At 26.4% G+C, this 18989-nt stretch overlaps 1 protein-coding gene across 1 annotated transcript; it reads right to left on the bottom strand.

Moving 5' to 3' along the window:
- Positions 1–12480: 12480 nt before the first annotated feature.
- LOC124910158 (probable L-cysteine desulfhydrase, chloroplastic) lies at positions 12481–13794 on the bottom strand. The gene has a single exon (XM_047450774.1). The coding sequence runs from the start codon at positions 13792–13794 to the stop codon at positions 12487–12489; it is 1308 nt and encodes a 435-aa protein (XP_047306730.1). The 3' UTR covers positions 12481–12486.
- Positions 13795–18989: the final 5195 nt, after the last annotated feature.

The raw sequence follows: 18989 nt of genomic DNA, 5'->3' as shown, positions 1-18989 counted from the left end.
GTTGATTTGTTTCTTTTAAAATTCGGTATTGATCAATAAATAAGTACACTAAAATAAAAAAAATGTTTAAGCATTATATAATAAATGATAACATTATAATATAAGTGAGTTTCTTTTTGAAATAATGAATAGTTTTATTTTTTATTTTGTAAGTGTTCATATTGTAAGAACTTGAAGTTTCACTAGCTATTAGAATGTAAGGTCTTGTTGGGATGCAGGTTATTCAATAACTTGAGTTAGTGTAAGAATTTATTTTTGGTAAAAAACATAAGGATTATTAATATATAATTATAAAATATATATTTTAATATATGATATATTTTATTTTTTTATTAAGGAAGTTAATGAATAGTAATTATTCATATTAAAATTAACAAATGGATAGAAGCTTTGACAAAAGATCCTAGCCATCTAGATGAGAAGAGAAAGTCACGCGGATTGTAAAATCATTATGACTTAAGCTGGTTTGATTTTGGGTTTTTTTTCTCTTTCGCTCAATTGTTATTTGAGGATCGAATTTGAGTTATTTTTATCAAATGGGTCCAAATAACAATTAGGGTGTGTTTGATAACCCTGTAATTGGCATTGGAATTGAAATTGGAGGGTCCAATTCTAATTCTTATGTTTGTTAGACACTTTAATATTAAGAATTGGAATTGGAATTAGAATTCCAATGGAATTCAATATAGTGTAATTTGATAGTTCTCAATTCCTATCTTTTTAGGTCGGAATTGTAATTCCAAATTAACACGTTTTTCATGTTTTTGACATGTTTAACACGTTTTTCACACATTAAACACGTTTTACACGTTTTTAACACGTTTTTAACACGTTTTTTACACGTTTAACATATTTTCATATTTTGGCACGTTTAACACGTTTTTGGCACGTTTAACACGTTTTTAGCACGTTTAACACGTTTTTGGCACGTTTAACACGTTTTGACACATTTAACACGTTTTTCACGTCCTTGACACGTCTAACACGTTTTTCACGTCCTTGACACGTCTAACACGTTTTTGACACGTTTCACATGATTTTCACGTTTTTAACACGTTTAACACGTTTTTGGCACGTTTAACACGTTTTTGTCACGTTTAACACGTTTTTGACACGTTTAACACGTTTTGACACATTTAACACGTTTTCACGTCCTTGACATATTTAACACGTTTTTGACACATTTAACACGTTTTTCACGTCTTTGACACGTTTAACACGTTTTTGACACGTTTAACATGATTTTCACGTTTTTAACACGTTTAACACGTTTTTGACACGTTTTTTTTTATATTTTGGCACGTTTAACAAGTTTTTCACATATTTAACACGTTTTTGACGCGTTTAACACATTTTTGACACATTTAACACGTTTTTTTACGTTTTTGACCTGTTTAACGCGTTTTCACGTTTTTGACACATTTAACATATTTTTTACGTTTTTGACACGTTTACCACATTTTTGACACGTTTAACACGTTTTGGCACGTTTAACAAGTTTTTCACATATTTAACACGTTTTTGACACATTTAACACATTTTTTACGTTTTTGACACGTTTAACATGTTTTCATGTTTTTAACACATTTAACACTTTTTTTACGTTTTTGACACGTTTACCACATTTTTGACACGTTTAATATGTTTTTCACGTTTTGGCATGTTTAACAAGTTTTTCACATGTTTAGAACGTTTAACACGTTTTTGACACGTTTTCATGTTTTTAATACGTTTAAAATGTTTTTTACACGTTTAACACGTTGTTGACACGTTTCACATGTTTTTTACGTTTTTGACACGTTTGACACATTTTTAACACATTTAACATGTTTAACACGTTTAACACGTTTTTCACGTTTTGGCACATTTAACAAGTTTTTCACTTATTTGACACATTTAATACATTTTTGATACGTTTAACACATATTTACGTTTTTGATATGTTTAACACGTTTTAAACCTATCAAAACATGTGAAAAACATGTTAAACATATTAAAAATGTCAAAAACATGTTAAATGTGCCAAAAATGTGAAAAACGTGTGAAAAACGTGAAAACATGTGAAAACGTGAAAAACGTGTTAAAACGTGTAAAAAACGTGAAAAACGTGTGAAAACGTGAAAAACGTGTGAAAACGTGAAAAACTTGTTAAAACGTGTGAAAAACGTGAAAAACGTGTTAAAACGTGAAAACGTTTGAAAACGTGAAAAACGTGTTAAAACGTGTGAAAACGTGAAAAACGTGTTAAAACGTGTGAAAAACATGAAAACGTGAAAAACGTGTGAAAAAACATGAAAACGTGAAAAACGTGTGAAAACGTGTGAAAAACATGTGAAAAACGTGAAAAATGTGTGAAAAACGTGAAAAATGTGTGAAAAACATGTGAAAACGTGAAAAACGTGTGAAAACGTGTTAAAACGTGTAAAAAACGTGTTAAAACGTGTGAAAAACGTGAAAACGTGAAAAACGTGTGAAAACGTGAAAACGTGTGAAAAACGTGAAAAACGTGTGAAAATGTGAAAAACGTGTGAAAATGTGAAAAAATGTCCAAAACGTATTAAACGTGCCAAAACGTGAAAACATATTTTAAAAGTTAACATTTTGAACCGATATTTTATTTTACAAACATTGAAATTAGAATTGAATTACAATTCTATCATTTTCCCAAACATAGGAATTGGAATTGAATTACAATTCTATCATTTTTTCAAACATAGGAATTAAATTGTAATTCAATGCCAATTCTCATGTAATTGGAATTAGAATTCTAATTCCAATTCCAATTCCAATTCCCCTCATCAAACACACCCTTAGGCTATTTTTTTTGAAAACCCAAAATTAACTATTCGCTCCTATTTACTCATAATGGTGAGCATATGATTACTCCTCCTTAGATATTAGACAAGCATTATTGTTTGATTCCTCATTTGCATGCTATTCAATTCATACTCAATTAAATTATTGCCATTCACAAATGCCCATGCACAAAAATTATAAGAAATAAGATAATTAACACAATTATTTATTTTATAATTGTGATAAATAGTTTGTTTAACTATTACAATTAATAATTATAAGATTTTTGGGTAATCACTCAAACTTTTTTTTTAATCTCACTCGAAAGAAATCGTTCAAATTTTAGTTAACGTAGTCGTCAAATATGAAAAAAAATGTTATTATTATGACAATTCTAATATTCGTTCGGAAAACCATTAGACTCGATGGAAGAGTTAATCACCATTATTGATGATCTATGAATTCAATAATATTTTAGTTACTTGTCTATGTTTTTGTTGTGTTTTATTATATTTTATTTTCTCTCATTACATACTTGTATAATTGTGAATAAACGATATTTACCATTTTTTTATTATAAATAGATTTATGTAAATATTATGATCAATATCCATCTATATACAAAATAATTATAAATCTGAAACAAATTTTTATATTAAATTCTGATTTAAAAGTTATTACAATAATTTATTATTTTCATCAACTGAACAATGAACATATTATCTGATATTTGTTATGGTTTTGTTGTTCTTAATGTGAGGATTAAGTTAAAACCATCCAAGCAAATCATGCTAAATTTCGCATACACACAATTTAATTAGTAATTATTACCAAAATTAAGAGTGGTTTATGCACTTTTATGCCTAACATTGATGCCTAATATTATCATTTTATGGTTCGAGTGATGGGAGGTCCCCATTAAATCATTTTAATAATAACATAAATTCTATATATGTTAGAAAAAAGAGGTTAATATTCCTTCTTTTTCCTTTATTAAATCAAATGAAATTAAACCAATCATATGCATGAATGGAATTAAAATATGGCTAAAAAAAGATTGAATCATGTCCCCATCAAAGCAAAGCACCGCAAATATTAAGTAGCTTTATGAAGAAAAATGTAGCGTTACTTTAGTATCAAAGGTTAAAGATATTAAGGGCATGTAAACACTTCATTAATTATTCTGAAATCTAGATCAATGTCTAAAAACTATGAATAGTTTCATATGGAATCTAAAAATGAAATAGAATAACCTTAATTGCCTATTTCTTTAAAGTAAAATAAAATGTGGGAATTGCTCACATAACTTGTATGAAAATTTTAGTAATCCACTATATCAAATGGTACATCATAAATCAAAAGTCTTAAAATTATTCTTCCAAAATAATTATATAATAGTTGTGATGTGAAAACATGTAATGTTTTTTTGGTTCCATTACTAGATAAATAAGAGTCAGTTAGCCAGTTCTGGGTAAGCCGAGACTAGTAGAGCACAACTAAACTTAAATATTTATTTTTAGTTTCATCGAGGCTGGTGTGAAATGAGAATCACATCAACTTTTACATGAAAACCCCGTTGTGTGAAATGGAGTAGAAATCAAATCGCCTTACAACCAAAATCAATATCTAAATTCATGCATGTTTTTTTGGAGTTGTCAAAGTCAGACGTGGAAAAACTATTTTATTAATAGAAGATAAATATCTCAAATTATATTGTTTATCTTCATGTTATAAGATTTAAACAAACAAATCAAAACTCTATTTAATTTAGATATAATTCCTACTTTGTGGCTTAAACCATACCCATACATCTCCTATTATATATTCTTTCAACATCAAGTCATCAAGAGATGCCTTGATTCAATTGTATTATCTAATAATTAGCTAGGGGATAAAGATTAAATCAGTGTGAATACACAACAAGAAAATGATATTTAATTAGTAACTTAATTAACAAGATTAAGAGCAAGAGTTGGAATAATTATATGCATGGTCCTAGCTTATTACTAGCTAGAAAGTGGACAATTAATTTAATGCTAGTCATGCAACAAAAAAGATATGGCCTGATCTCATCTCATCATTAGGTGTGCTTAATTTATTATAGAGAATCCCAAAAGAGAGACAGCTTGCATGCATTGTTCATTAATTATTTTCAATATTGTCTTACAATATATAAATTAAATTGGTGGTAATGATTATTATTTATGTAGATTATTTGGTGGAAAGTTAATGGATACAAATATCCAAATTCAAAATAAAAAAGCATATATTGAATTATTAATTAATTACATGAGTTAATAAACATGTGAATGTGATTATGATTAATTAACCGTTTTTATCAATGAGAGGTTATATATAGTAATAGTTAGGAATGAGAGGTTATATATAGTAATAGTTAGGAATGGTAATGGAAGGTTCGAGGTGCAGAGAATGTATTTATCATCATGTTCTGTTTTTATTTTGAAAATATTTTTAATACCATCACCATACCGTCCAGTTTCAAATAATTTCCGCGGGACACCGTTTATAAAATAATTTTTACAAAATTAAAATTTTATAAGATAATATTATATAAATGAATTTTTTAATATAATATATTAAAATTTTATTATCATAATCAATTTAAAACTCTTATTAAATATAATAAGAGTTTATATTATCATAAATAAATATATGAGTGATTTTATATATTTAATTAAGTTTATAGTGTTCGGGATGAGATTGGGACGGGGACACAAATACCATTCTTGTTCCATCTCCGTTCGATTTCGGAAAAAATTTACCCTAAACGGAGCAATTCAGTTCGGTTACCGCGGTGCAGTTTCAAATTTTCATCTCTTATTAATAATAGCTAAACACCTAAAAATTAAGAGGGTCATGAAAAGAACAAACTAATAATATATAATAATTAATAAAACATCCAATTAAAAGTACCCCTTTAATTACTTACCCAATTGATTCTCCTCCATAATTAAGACCATCCAAACAATCCTTACTATTCACTATAAATAGAACTGTGTTCACCTTTCATCCAAGAGCACTATATCATCGAAGAAAATATATCATCCCAAACTATCTTTCCATCCTTATTTGAAAAACAATAAAGAAAATAACCCCATTCATCCTAGCTCTTTGATTAATTAGTTATATCAATCTGCGCATGGGAGGTAAACACAACAACGTCTCTTGGAAGAAAATATGTTCAAGTGCTCTCAATTTCTTTAAGATCTTCAAGTTCAAAAATCAGTCGAAAGTAGAAGATCAAAAAGACAAGTGGGAGGACAAGCCGATGAAGATCTCTAGGACAAATAGGACAAGTGATGAAGATAGAGGATGCTATATTGCTGAGCCAGGGATTGACGGGAGAGCCTCGGCCTACATTGATAGGTTTCTAAGTTTCCACCATAATCAGCAAAATGAAGATTAAGTAATATAAATTGATCGGTCATAATAAGGGTTTGATCACACACCAAGACAGGTTGAGTTGGAGAACTTACATATCATCACTAATTGATTAATTATAATGCTTGGACTAATATATATGTGTGTGTTATGTAAATTTATTTCATGGTTTCTTGATCTAGTAGAGGGTGAAGAATAATGTGAATCTTAATTAAGGAAATAATATTGAGCTATTTACTTAGCTAGTAGAATTAATGTTTGATTAGCTTTATATCTTTTCTCCATGCATGTACATGGAATAATGTTTGTTTATGTTCTTTGAAATTAAATTTCACATTTGAAGAGTGAAATTTGAGGGTGTTTTTAAGCACAATTAATGGATATTGTTTGTTGATGAAGTATTAAACTAAAGTTTTTAGACAAGGGATGAATTAAGTGACTTTTACCTTGCACCAGATTCTCATTGTCATTGGGGATGAAGGTATATGAAGAAGATATAATATACTTCTTCTATTAAATAAATAAAGCATATAGTTTGAATTGAGAATGCTGAAAATATTCCCCCATGAAAGAATTAAAAGTGGGTGTTTCTTAGAAAAACCTAGTTTATTGGACATTATTGTACATCCATATTGTACCCTTTCAACCTTTTGCTTTTAGGCTATGAGTGCTCAACAAATTAAAGTGGCCTCCATTCTTTAACCTTTTTTTGTTTATTGAAGAAATACATTGCTGGTCAAAAGAAAGACAAGTATAGAAATACTTAATTAGTTACTTAAATAAATAAAATAAAATAAAGCAAACATTATTCTAGTAAAAGATTTTTATCATTTCTTAAAATAATGACCAGCCTCAAAAGTTTTTTTTGGGGTATATTACATGTACATCAACTTAAATTAATCCAAGAAACCCATCGATTAAGTCTTTAGTTGGCTAAATCATTCCTCTATCATGATAAACGTAAAAACTTGTAATTTATCGTTTTTTAAACTCACTAAAATTGAAAGTTGTAATCAGATAATTCATTTACGTTTTTAGCTTTTTAACTTTTATTCAGAATGTTACGACTTCAAAATTATTTTAGGCCTGTCTAGAATGATCTCTTAAACTCATGAGTTTTTTTTCCCGTTTTGGAAAATTTTTAATGAAATGATGCTAAGTCGTTTTTTTCCAAAAAAGCGTAGAAACTTGTAATAAAGTAGTATAAAAATGGAGATTTTGTAATTGTTTGTGGTTCGTTGCATGATCTATCATACATAAGTAAATAAAATCATTTGAATATATACTCTTTTTATCACGATTTAGTAAAGGCTAGAACTCATGAGCATGGATGGATCTATGTTATGTTTATGTAAGATTCAATTCACCCCGAAAAGGTATAGAGGTGATATGATCCCTTGTTTTTTTTCAATTTAATTTATTATTTGTTTTTTTTTTAAAAAAAAATTGACAAAATTTTCGTTTTTCACTTGTTTTATTCATAATTTTTGTTTATTTTCTTAAGACCATGCCAATTTGTTTTTAAGGCTCACCATAATCCTTCCCTGCTCATTAGTTCTTACACTCTATCACCGAACTTTGAGTCCTCACAGTTTAAAATAAAATTGTCTTGTTTTAATAAAAAAAAAAATTGATGAGATGAGATTGCATTATATATATTATGGTTAAGTAGGTTTTTCAAAAATATACTGTTAGCTAGCTAGGCCAGCTGTGAGCAACCAAAACTTATGAAGAAACCCTAGTTAGGGTGGACAAAATTGTATGATAAGAAATGCTAAAAGATGAAGAAAACTTTGTGGATTGTCATGATTGTTTACTTTTTCTAAAAAAGCGAATATTAGTTCAGACTTAAGACTTCTTTAAACAGTAGTGTACAATATTGATGGTGGATTATAGAAGTAACTAACTATTCTTGGCTAAATCCAAGAGCTAGCATTTTTTGTTCGATCGCTTTATCCATGGATAGCTGTTGTATTAATTATCTTATAATCTTATTAATGTTGGTCATCCAAAAAAAACTATGTAATATATATTATATAAGTACTCTTTTGTCTTCAGAATCTTTCTAGATGTCATAGCCTAACCTCTGGCTAGTTTATAGTTTTTATACTACCATATTGCTTTTTTTTACTTTCTTTACTTTTTTTTTACACTATAAATTAATTGTTTCATTACTAATTTTGATTTAGAATTTAAAATATAAGGGTTGTTTGTTGTTTAAATTTTTTAGAATAATTTATATTTTTGGAAAGGTAAAAATCATTCAATAGATGACACAATCAAGAAAAGCTGTGATTTTATTAAATAAAATTTCAGCTTATAACTTTCCTTTAGGGGTGAATAACTACACATTAATTTAATTTAATTCCATTTTTTCAAATATATAAAGTATATTGTTCTTCTGTGTGTGGTTGGAGTTTGGACCATACACATTAAATTGAAGTATGGGCCTAACTAAGGCATATGCATGCCCACCGCCAAACTCTATTTAACGGGCCCAATATAGATTATATTTGTAAACCATATTCTTATATTGATTAATAAATTAATAAAATTTAATTAATAAAAATAAAATACATGTTCGTGAGATTACAAAAATAATTCTTACACTGACAACAAAATAAATGAGTCTTAATTAAGTAAAAATAAAATTTTATTTGATCTAAATTTTTCAAGATGGATATTTTTTTAGGATGAAAATTGAGAGTTCAGAAGTAATATTTGTAATAATTGTTTAAAACTATTAAGGTTAATTTTTATAAACTGTTTGGACTGAAACAACCAATTATTAGTTAATAAACAAATCCCTAGTGTTTTAAGGTTCAACATTTGAATTGGAGTGTTTCTAATATTTGAATTCAACTTCTTAATATAAACTCATAAATATATATATATATATATATATATATTTAATTATTATTTTTATAAATTTGATTGTTTATATTTTGATATATATTTAAATTATTAATTTTATAAATTAATTATTTATATTATTTGTATTTTAAATTATTTTATATGAAATTAATTATTTATATTTTAATATATAAATATTTATACAATCTAATATATATTTTATTTACTCCACACGTTATTATTGTGACGAAAAAATGAGGTCTCTTCAGAAAAATCGGTGAAAATAATCGGTAAACTCGTTAATTTTGTTTAGCATCTCTGAAATTGCTAACGTTATATTTTATGTTATGATTATTGCTTAGTGGACAACTTTTTGCTTATTTTTTATTATTTATTAATTGTTTCTCAAATTTTAAATCTCATTTTATTTATTTGGTGATACTGTGATAATTTGTATTTTTGTAATATTTTTGTCGGTTAAGTTTAAATATTTTCATTTATATAATATTGTATTAACATTTTAAAAATAATTATATAAAATAATAATTAAAATGTATAAATATATGTATATTAAAATATAAATAATTAAATTTATACAAAATAATTTAAATATATGTATCAAAATATAAATAAACAAATTTATAAAAATATTAATTTTAATATTTTAATATAAATAATAATAATAATAATTTATATATAAATATATAATGATGTGTTTTAATGGAAATAAAAAAAATAAGAAATGCTAAATTTGAATTGTAAACGATTAATAAATAAAGTAATTAGTTTGGAAAGTTCAACAATATCATTTTAAAATACTACTCCAAATTCGGGATATAATTTATACTGTGAAAATAAAAGAATAATGGCTATATTAAAACTTTTTTTTATTGGGTTCCATCTTATGACCGGTTTTATTGGGTTCCATCTTATGACCGGTCCAAGAATTATGGGCCATTCAAAAACGAATTTGTGGCTTAGAAAATAAAAATAAAAAATATATAATTATAATATTTACTATATAAAAATATATATTAATTGATTTATAATGTATATTTATTTATTTATTAAATAAATAAATAATAAAATTATAGTTTTAAAAATTTTAAAAAAATTGGGATACTTAGATTGGAGGTTCTATGCAATTGCATAGTTTATTTAATTCATTTATACTTGCTTATCATTAAGTTAATCAATATAATATTTTTTTTATTATTCTACATCAGTAAATAATCTTTTAAATATACTTTCTCACTATCCCCTTACAGATTTTATTAGATTTGTTTTTTGCAAATAATTGTATCATTACATATGTACATTTTTAGAATGAAAAATTATGTACTTTGAATCATAAAGTGGTATAGTAGTAGATTGTTGTATAAAGTAAACAATGGTGAAACTATTATTATTATTAAATTTGTAATGACATTTTGTCTTTTTTTTCTTACTCTTTTACCTGAATAAAAAAAAGTACAGATTTCATTATTAAGAAATTCTTCTCATAAATATATTTTATGTTTCATTATTAAACACTTACAACTGATTTAGCCATTTTGTATATGACTTTCAGTTTTGAATATAAAGATTGCTATAACCAAAAAAAATTTGATTTGCAATCAAATTTTTTAATATTAATGATTCTCTCAAGTTTTTATAAATCGTTTTATTAAATTAATTAAGAGCATTTGATTTTTTTTTTCTCTTCTTAGAGCAACTCCAATGGTACTGCAAATGGAAACCCAAAATGAGATTTCTCATTTTCCCTCTTAAAAAATGCAAATATGCGTTGCTACTTTACACAATCGCATATATTTTTATATTTTTACATTTTAGCCCTTTAACTTTTACTTAATTAATTTTATATATTAAACTTACTTATATAATTAATTTATATAAGTTATTTATATTTTAATTTGTTTATATGTTTAATTTGTTTATATTTTTATTTTTATTCTATATTTTACGTTGAGCTTATTTATATAATTATTAATTTAATTAATTTATATAATTTAATTCGTTTATATAATATTTTTTATAATAATGTTTAAATTTTTTTTTATAATAATATTAGAAAACAATTTACTTTAATATATATATATATATATATATTAAAATAAATATAATTATAAAAATTACTAAATACTGTGGTGTTATTTTAAAATAATTGGATGATAATATAATATTATGGTGTAATTTATAAATTTGTAAAATATATGGGGTAATATTAAAAAGTTATAAAAGTTGATGTAAAAAAGAATATTATAAGAATAATTTTTTGGATTTGAGAATGAGTTTTTCGGTTAAAAAAAATTACTGTTTGATATGACATTTACACCAAAATAAGTTTGAAAATGAATTTTTCAGGGTCCTAAGTTTTATCACTAAGTTATAGAAAGGGTCTAAGATCATTTTTCTTTAGTAAAGTTGCTCAAAATATATAAATATTAGTCATATGTATAAATACATTTTTATTAAATTTATAAATTATTTAATTTTATAAATGTAATATATATAATTAAAATTAAATATACTAAAATATTAAAATAAAATATAAATATTAAATAAATTATATGAATAGAAGTCTGAGTGTCATCATAATTTTCTCACATGTTACTTTTATTAATATACATATTTATTTTTAAAATATTAAATTATTTTTACTCATAGTGAAGTTAATTGGACAAAAAGTTTTGTGATTTTTACTCTTTTATTTAAAGAGGTTTTCCATGTAAAAATTGTGTATATTATTTTTTATTTTATGTTATTTTTTTTCTCATAAATTAATTTAATCAAATAAACAATTACATTTTATTCTTGTTTAATATATTAACTAACTTTAACCTATTTAAACTTAATAAATAAATAATATTATTCTTATAAAATAAAATTCAATTCTATTTATAAATATTCTGAATAAAATACAAAATTAAATATGAATTTTATAAATTATACAAATGTCTTATTTATAAACTAACAAAATTAAAGTAATTTTATTAATTAAATTTATAAATTAATATTATTATATTTAATTTTATTATAAGACATGAATTTTGTTAGCTAGATAGGATATAATTTAATTTTATTATATAATATAATTTATTTATACGTTTTATTTTAATATTTATATAATATATATTTAATTTTATAAATATAATACACATAATTAAAATTAAAAATATAATTATAAAATTTTCAACTAATCAATTAAGAACGATAGATATACTCTAAATTAAATAATTTAAATAAATATTATAAATTAAAATAAAATAAATTACAATAAACATTAAAATAAAATGTATATTTTATCTGTAATTTAATTTTATTTTAAGTTTATGTAATGTATATTTATTTAAATTATTTAATTTTCTTATTATTATAGTAAGATTATTTATACATGTCAATTTTATTCATAAACATCACAAATGATGATTGTCTTTATTCTTTTGAGAGCTGCTCACATGTGATTCCATCTTTGACCAGTTTGTTAATTGCATCTCGAAATTTATAGTAATCTTCAACAATGTTGTAGATTTGATAAGATATCCGAGCATACCCTGTTATGACAGAATTACCATCATCCTTAGTTGGAGGAGGCACCTGGTAATATATAAGCACATCAACACCAAAGTGAGTCATCAAATGTGCCCTTAACTTGAAACAATCAGAATCACTCTCAATTTCCAAACAAGCCGGAAGCCCAACCATGGCCATACTTGCACACATTTCAGGTGGGGCGCCGAGATTAGTACCCCATGCATTAGTCAGTATCTCAGCCATCTCAAAAACCTTGGTATGATTCCTCTTCCTTATACCTTCAATCCCGCCTTCAAATCTATTCACAAATTCAATCACATCTGGGACCACGAGCTGTGGACTGTAGTCCCTCGTCCCAATCCATGCACTCTCATTCGCTAACCCATTCCCGTATTCGTGTGAAACAACTGGATGGTGCAAGTCCCAATCCGACTTTCCACGTCGACAGTACAGTAGAGCAGACGCAGGCGGGCAAAAAAACCATTTGTAAAGACTACTTGTGTAGAAATCAGCTCCGATTTCTTTCATGTCAACTTTCACGCAACCAACCGCCTGGGCTGCATCTACGAAGATTTGATCAACGCCCTCCTCTCTGCAAATCTGAACAAGTTCTTTGACGGGAATAACAAAGCAAGGCATGGATGTTATGTGATCGATCATAGCTAACCTAACTTTGTTTTGACCATTTGACCTACCCTCTTCAAGGGCTTTCCTAAATTCGTTAATAATTTCGTCGTTGGAGCTTATAGGGAAAGGAAGGTGAACCTCGATGACTCTGCCGCCGACATCAGTAACGTATGCCTGAACGGATTTCTTGATGGCGCCATAGGCGTAATGAAGCATGATTACTGCATCACCTTTGTTGTACATACCTTTGATGAAAGCCCGACTTGTCTGTTGAAGGACAATAGCAGCAGCGGTGGTGGCGTTATCGACGATGGACACCTCGTCGACATCTTCGGCGTTGATCAGTTCCTTGATCGCCTGACGGCTACGGAGAATCGAGGGTTTGAGCTGCTTGAAGTAGAAATTGTCGGGATATTGGAGGAATTGATGCTGCCATTTCTTCTGAGCGGCGATCACGGAGGCGGGGCAGGAACCGAAGCTTCCATTGTTGATGCGGGCAACGTCCTGGCGATGGTGCGAGAACTCGGAGCGTATTTCGGCATCGGTTATGAGGTCAAACTTGTTTTGGTGAGGAGAGCCCATGTTGTTAGAATTGTATAGAATATTATAATGAGCTAAATATATTAGCTCCATTATATATATATATATAGACATTAATTAAATTGATAAGAAAATTAATATATTAATATTATCATAATTTATAATAATAATCTAATAATATCTTTCCAATATATTATTTTATATTTTAACATTTTTTACAAATTCAAGATTATTAAAAGGATTTGAACCATTTGAGGTTGGAAACGAGATATTGAAATATTGATGATGTATTCTTTCGGCTTCAGAAACTCGTAAGCTTCGTTCAGCTAAATAATGACAGTGTTAACTAATAAACCAACAAAACGATAAAAACTCATTGACAAGGTGATGAGAGCCCATTGTTGGTTCTAAAATCACAAAGAAAATTGTATCAAAAGTTATTTGAGTTACATTTTAAGTCTATTATATATACATTATATTAAATATCATAATTTAAAATTTATAATAGTATAATAATATCTTATATATATATATTATCTTATATTTTAATATCCTTTCTCAAGCTTTAAATTAGATTAACTAAATAATAAATAAATAAAATACATATAATTGAATTAAGACCAATAAAAAAGATAAACATGACTATTAGGATAAAACAACTGAAAACAAAACTCAAAGAATATGATAACCGAGAAATATAAGAACATTAACAGAATTATTTGAAAGAAAAATATAATAATAAATAATACATTTTATTTAATGACTAAAATAATCATTGATGGAAGCAACGAAAAACTAAATTTGGTAATTTAAAAACGAAACTTTATCCCTGATAAATTATATATTGAGTGTTATCTTAAATTACATAAATTATGTGTATTATATAAACAAAAATGGGAAATATGAAATGAAAAGATTTATATACATCAACTCAAATATCAATAAATTAATTGTATATAGTGGGGCTGCCGACTGGATAACTAACAAATATTTAAATGTTATCAACAATAAGATATATCTCATTATATTAGAATTCAAATCAATCTAGTTTTTTTTTTTTCAATTGAATACTTTCAAGATTTAATTATGAGATTAATTCAAGACATTAAATCTAATCAGCTCAAGCAAAAAAAACTCAAGCAGCTAAGACACTTGGGAGCTCTATGTAATAATAATAATAATAATAATAATAATAATAATAATAATAATAATACAGTCAAAAAGAGAATCTCAACACACTAAAATCTTTCTTCACACTCAGGAACATACTAACTATATTTGATTTAAATAATTTATATATTTATATTAAAATAAACATATCAGTTGAAAATTAAAAACCTTAATTAATAAATATAAATTATATTTAAAATAATATTCAGAACATGTCTAATATTGAAGAAGCAGTTTAAAAAAAATACCTTTGTTCAACATTTCATAAAATAAGATCTTGTACAGTAACTGTGAATTGTTTAATATTTCATAAAATAAGGTCAATTAAGCAACTGAAAAATAACTAATGAAAAATTTGAAGAATTGCAATTTTAAATTACAACTTAAAATTATAAACAGTGGAAACATTACAATAAATTTTTCAACCAAGTGATGTTGGAAAAATAAATTCATACACTGTAGAAAGTGTTGCTAAAATAGTTAGTAAATTTTGTTATTATCTTATCAATAAGAAATGCGAATTAAAAGGTTAATTTACTATCATTACTCTCTATACAAATTGCTTGTAATTAATTTGTTCATTGATGATATTAATTTGTAATATAAATATTAAATGTATATCGTGACTTGACTGTGATGATAAATTTGTTATTTATTTATTTATTTATTTATAAAAAAGATCATAGAGTTGGAAAAAACATATTTAGATTTCTTTTTAAGGATGGTAAATTTGTAATTCCCTTAAATTGTTTTGCTGATTTTGTATAATAATTTCTTTAATTATATAAATAAATTTAAAATAAATTGGAGTAATAAAGTTACCAAACAAACAAATTCATCATCTCCTATAAAATACTATAAAAATAAAATTTTTATAGTATTTTTATAATGATTCACGTCTAGATCGGGTTAAGTGAATTTCTGATAGTACCGTTTATATTATATTCTTTTAAAAAATAAAAATAAATTGATAAAATTATATAACAGGATGTTTAATATATATGTTATATAATATATTAATAATTCATATTATTATAAAATAAATATATTATTAATGTTATATATTTAATAATGTTGGAGAGAGTAAAAAAAAAAAGAAAAAAAAGCCATGGTTTAAATCATTAAAATAAAAAACTTTGGGAAAGTCACCTATTATATATTTATTACTTGTTTTATAATAATAAAAAAAAAATTTATCCATTCATTTCCTACAATGATTCAACTTAAGGGTAAGTTAAAAATGAAATAGAAAGATAGAATGGGTCGTAAATATATTTTTGTAAAATTTGAAACCTCTTTGAAATGTTAAAATATTTAAAATTTTGAATTATGTTATTTATCAATTATTATTTTGTAAATGAAATGTTGATATTAGTTAATTTAAAAACTTGTTTAGTAACAAGTTTGATTGTAATTTTAAACTAAAATATTAATTTTATTCTTACAAAGTAGGAAATACTCACTGATTTGATGTCTTTGAATATTAGTCAATATGATCCGTACACACCAAACATATTTTGGTGAATATTAATCAATAAATACTAAACACATTTTGTTTATTAAATAATAAACACCAAACATAGTTATGTGAATATTAATCGATACATACCAAACACATCTCGAATACTGGGTATTCATCGATACACATCAAAAGCATGTAAATAAGTATTGTCTTTTTACGCAATTCCCAACCAGATTTTAAGTACTATTGACGACTAAATATAAATCCGAAATTTATTTCCTGAACAGAAATTTGGTGAGTATTGCCAAGAAGGACAGTGATGAATGAGGGAGGATGTGTTCGATCTATTGATATTGAAGACAGTTAGGATTATTAATTAAAGTATGGGAGGATTTTAAAATCCGCCCTTACACTTTCAATTAACATACAACTGAGTCTTGTATAGTACCGCATTGCAAAAACAAGGAAAAATCAATTTCAAATTCATGATCTCTTTGATGTTAAAATAGAGGAATCCCCTGATTATATTTTTATATTTAATCATGAAAATAATCTACAGCCCTTCCATATTATAGTTTCTTTTTTTTTTCTCTTTTTATTAGAATCTAATATATTTTAAATTTGACAGGTTAAAGTATTATATTAATTTAAAAATAAATATTATATATATATATATATATATATATATAATTAGGGTCGTAAATGAATCAATTCGATTCGGTATTCGTATTCGAATTTTGATATTAGTATTCGTAATTTTGTCATTCGAATTCGAATAAAAATATTCAATTCGATTCGACTAATAAACGAATACGAATACAAAATCAAGAATCAAAATATTCGATTCGGTATTCGCTAATATTCGATTATATATATATATTACCATTTTATTAATTTTAATTTTATAAACATTATTTATTCTAAAACCCTAGTACATATATATATTTTTTCGGTTGAAAACTTGAAACCCACATCTAGTCATTCTGCTGTTAATCACTCAAAACCTACCACCGCCTCCATCTCATCTCTTCTCTTCTCCAGTCGACATTACTTCGGTCGCCGCCGCCACCTCCATGTAGTTCTCTTCTCCGCTCGTCGTCTTCTCTACTCGACACTACTCCAGTGATTTCTCCGGTGAGTCCTTTTCTTCTCCGGCCATGTATTTCTTGACCAGCTGTAACTCATATCTAATATGACTATTAAATATTGTATATCATTTAGAATATAAATATATTTTTTAACATTTTAAGCTCTAATTACATATTTGTTATGAAAGGGGGAGAAAACTATGATCGAGATAAATGATAATGAATGTGATGGTGCCTTTCGAATTGAGAATGTGAATGTTGATGGGGAGAAAGATAAAAAAATATGTAAAGATGATGAAGTTGAGGAATAAGGTAAAATTGTGGAAGATGGTAAAGATGATGAAGATAAGGGGCATTTTGAAAGGAAAAAGAGACAGACGGTTTCCAAAGCTCATACCGAATTCATTGAAGTGATCGAAAATGATGAAAATTTTAAGTACCAATGTATATATATTGCAAAAGTCTTCTTTCTAGGCCAACTACCGGTACAACAAGTCATCTTTGGAATCACTTGAAGAGGTGCGTGCAAAAGAAAATGCACACTGAAAAGCAAAAGACATTGCAATTTCAGCCTATCAAATCCAAGTTTGAGATGAATCCTTTGTCAGATGATAAATGTGATGGTGCCTTGCGAATTGAGAATGTTCTTCTACGTGTGCGAACTCCACGTCTAAAGTGTGTCCATGAATTTCATACGTGTGCGAACTCCACGTCTAAAGACAAACCAGAAGGCAATGACCTCTCTTTGCTTCACATGATCATATTTACCATCTGACAAAGGATTCATCTCAAACTTGGATTTGATAAACTGAAATTGCAATGTCTTTTTTTGTTTTTCAGTGTGCATTTTCTTTTACACGCACCTCTTCAAGTGATTCCAAAGATGACTTGTTATACCGGTAGTTGACCTAGAAAGAAGACTTTTGCAATATATACATCGGTACTTAAAATTTCCATCATTTCGGATCACTTCAATGAATTCGGTATGAGTTTTGGAAACTTTCTTTCTCCTTTTCCTTTCAAAATACCCCTTATCTTCCTCAACTTCATCAACTTTACCATCTTCCACAATTTTACCTTCTTCCTCAACTTCATCATCTTTACCTTCTTTCTTATCTTTCTCTCCATCAACATTCACATTCTCAATTCGCAAGGCACCATCACATTCATCATCATTTATCTCGATCATAGTTTTCTCCCCCTTTCATAACAAATATGTAATTAGAGCTTAAAATGTTAAAAAAATATATCTTTATTCTAAATGATATGCAATATTTAATAGTCATATTAGATATTGGTTACAGCTGGTCAAGAAATACATGGCCGGAGAAGAAAAGGACTCACCGGAGAAATCACTAGAGTAGTGTCGAGTAGAGAAGACGACGAGCAGAGAAGAGAACTACATGGAGGTGGCGGCGGCGACCGAAGTAACGTCGACTGGAGAAGAGAACAGATGAGATGGAGGCGGTGGTAGGTTTTAAATGATTAACAGCAGAATGACTAAATGTGGGTTTCAA

This window comes from Impatiens glandulifera, chromosome 7 (assembly GCF_907164915.1).
Source record: "Impatiens glandulifera chromosome 7, dImpGla2.1, whole genome shotgun sequence".
NCBI classification, from domain to species: Eukaryota; Viridiplantae; Streptophyta; class Magnoliopsida; order Ericales; family Balsaminaceae; genus Impatiens; species Impatiens glandulifera.
This window is presented reverse-complemented; position numbering and strand designations above follow the sequence as displayed.

Bases quoted from the DNA above. Each gene is read 5' to 3' on its own strand.
- LOC124910158 (XM_047450774.1), bottom strand. From the start codon at position 13,794: ATGGGCTCTCCTCACCAAAACAAGTTTGACCTCATAACCGATGCCGAA.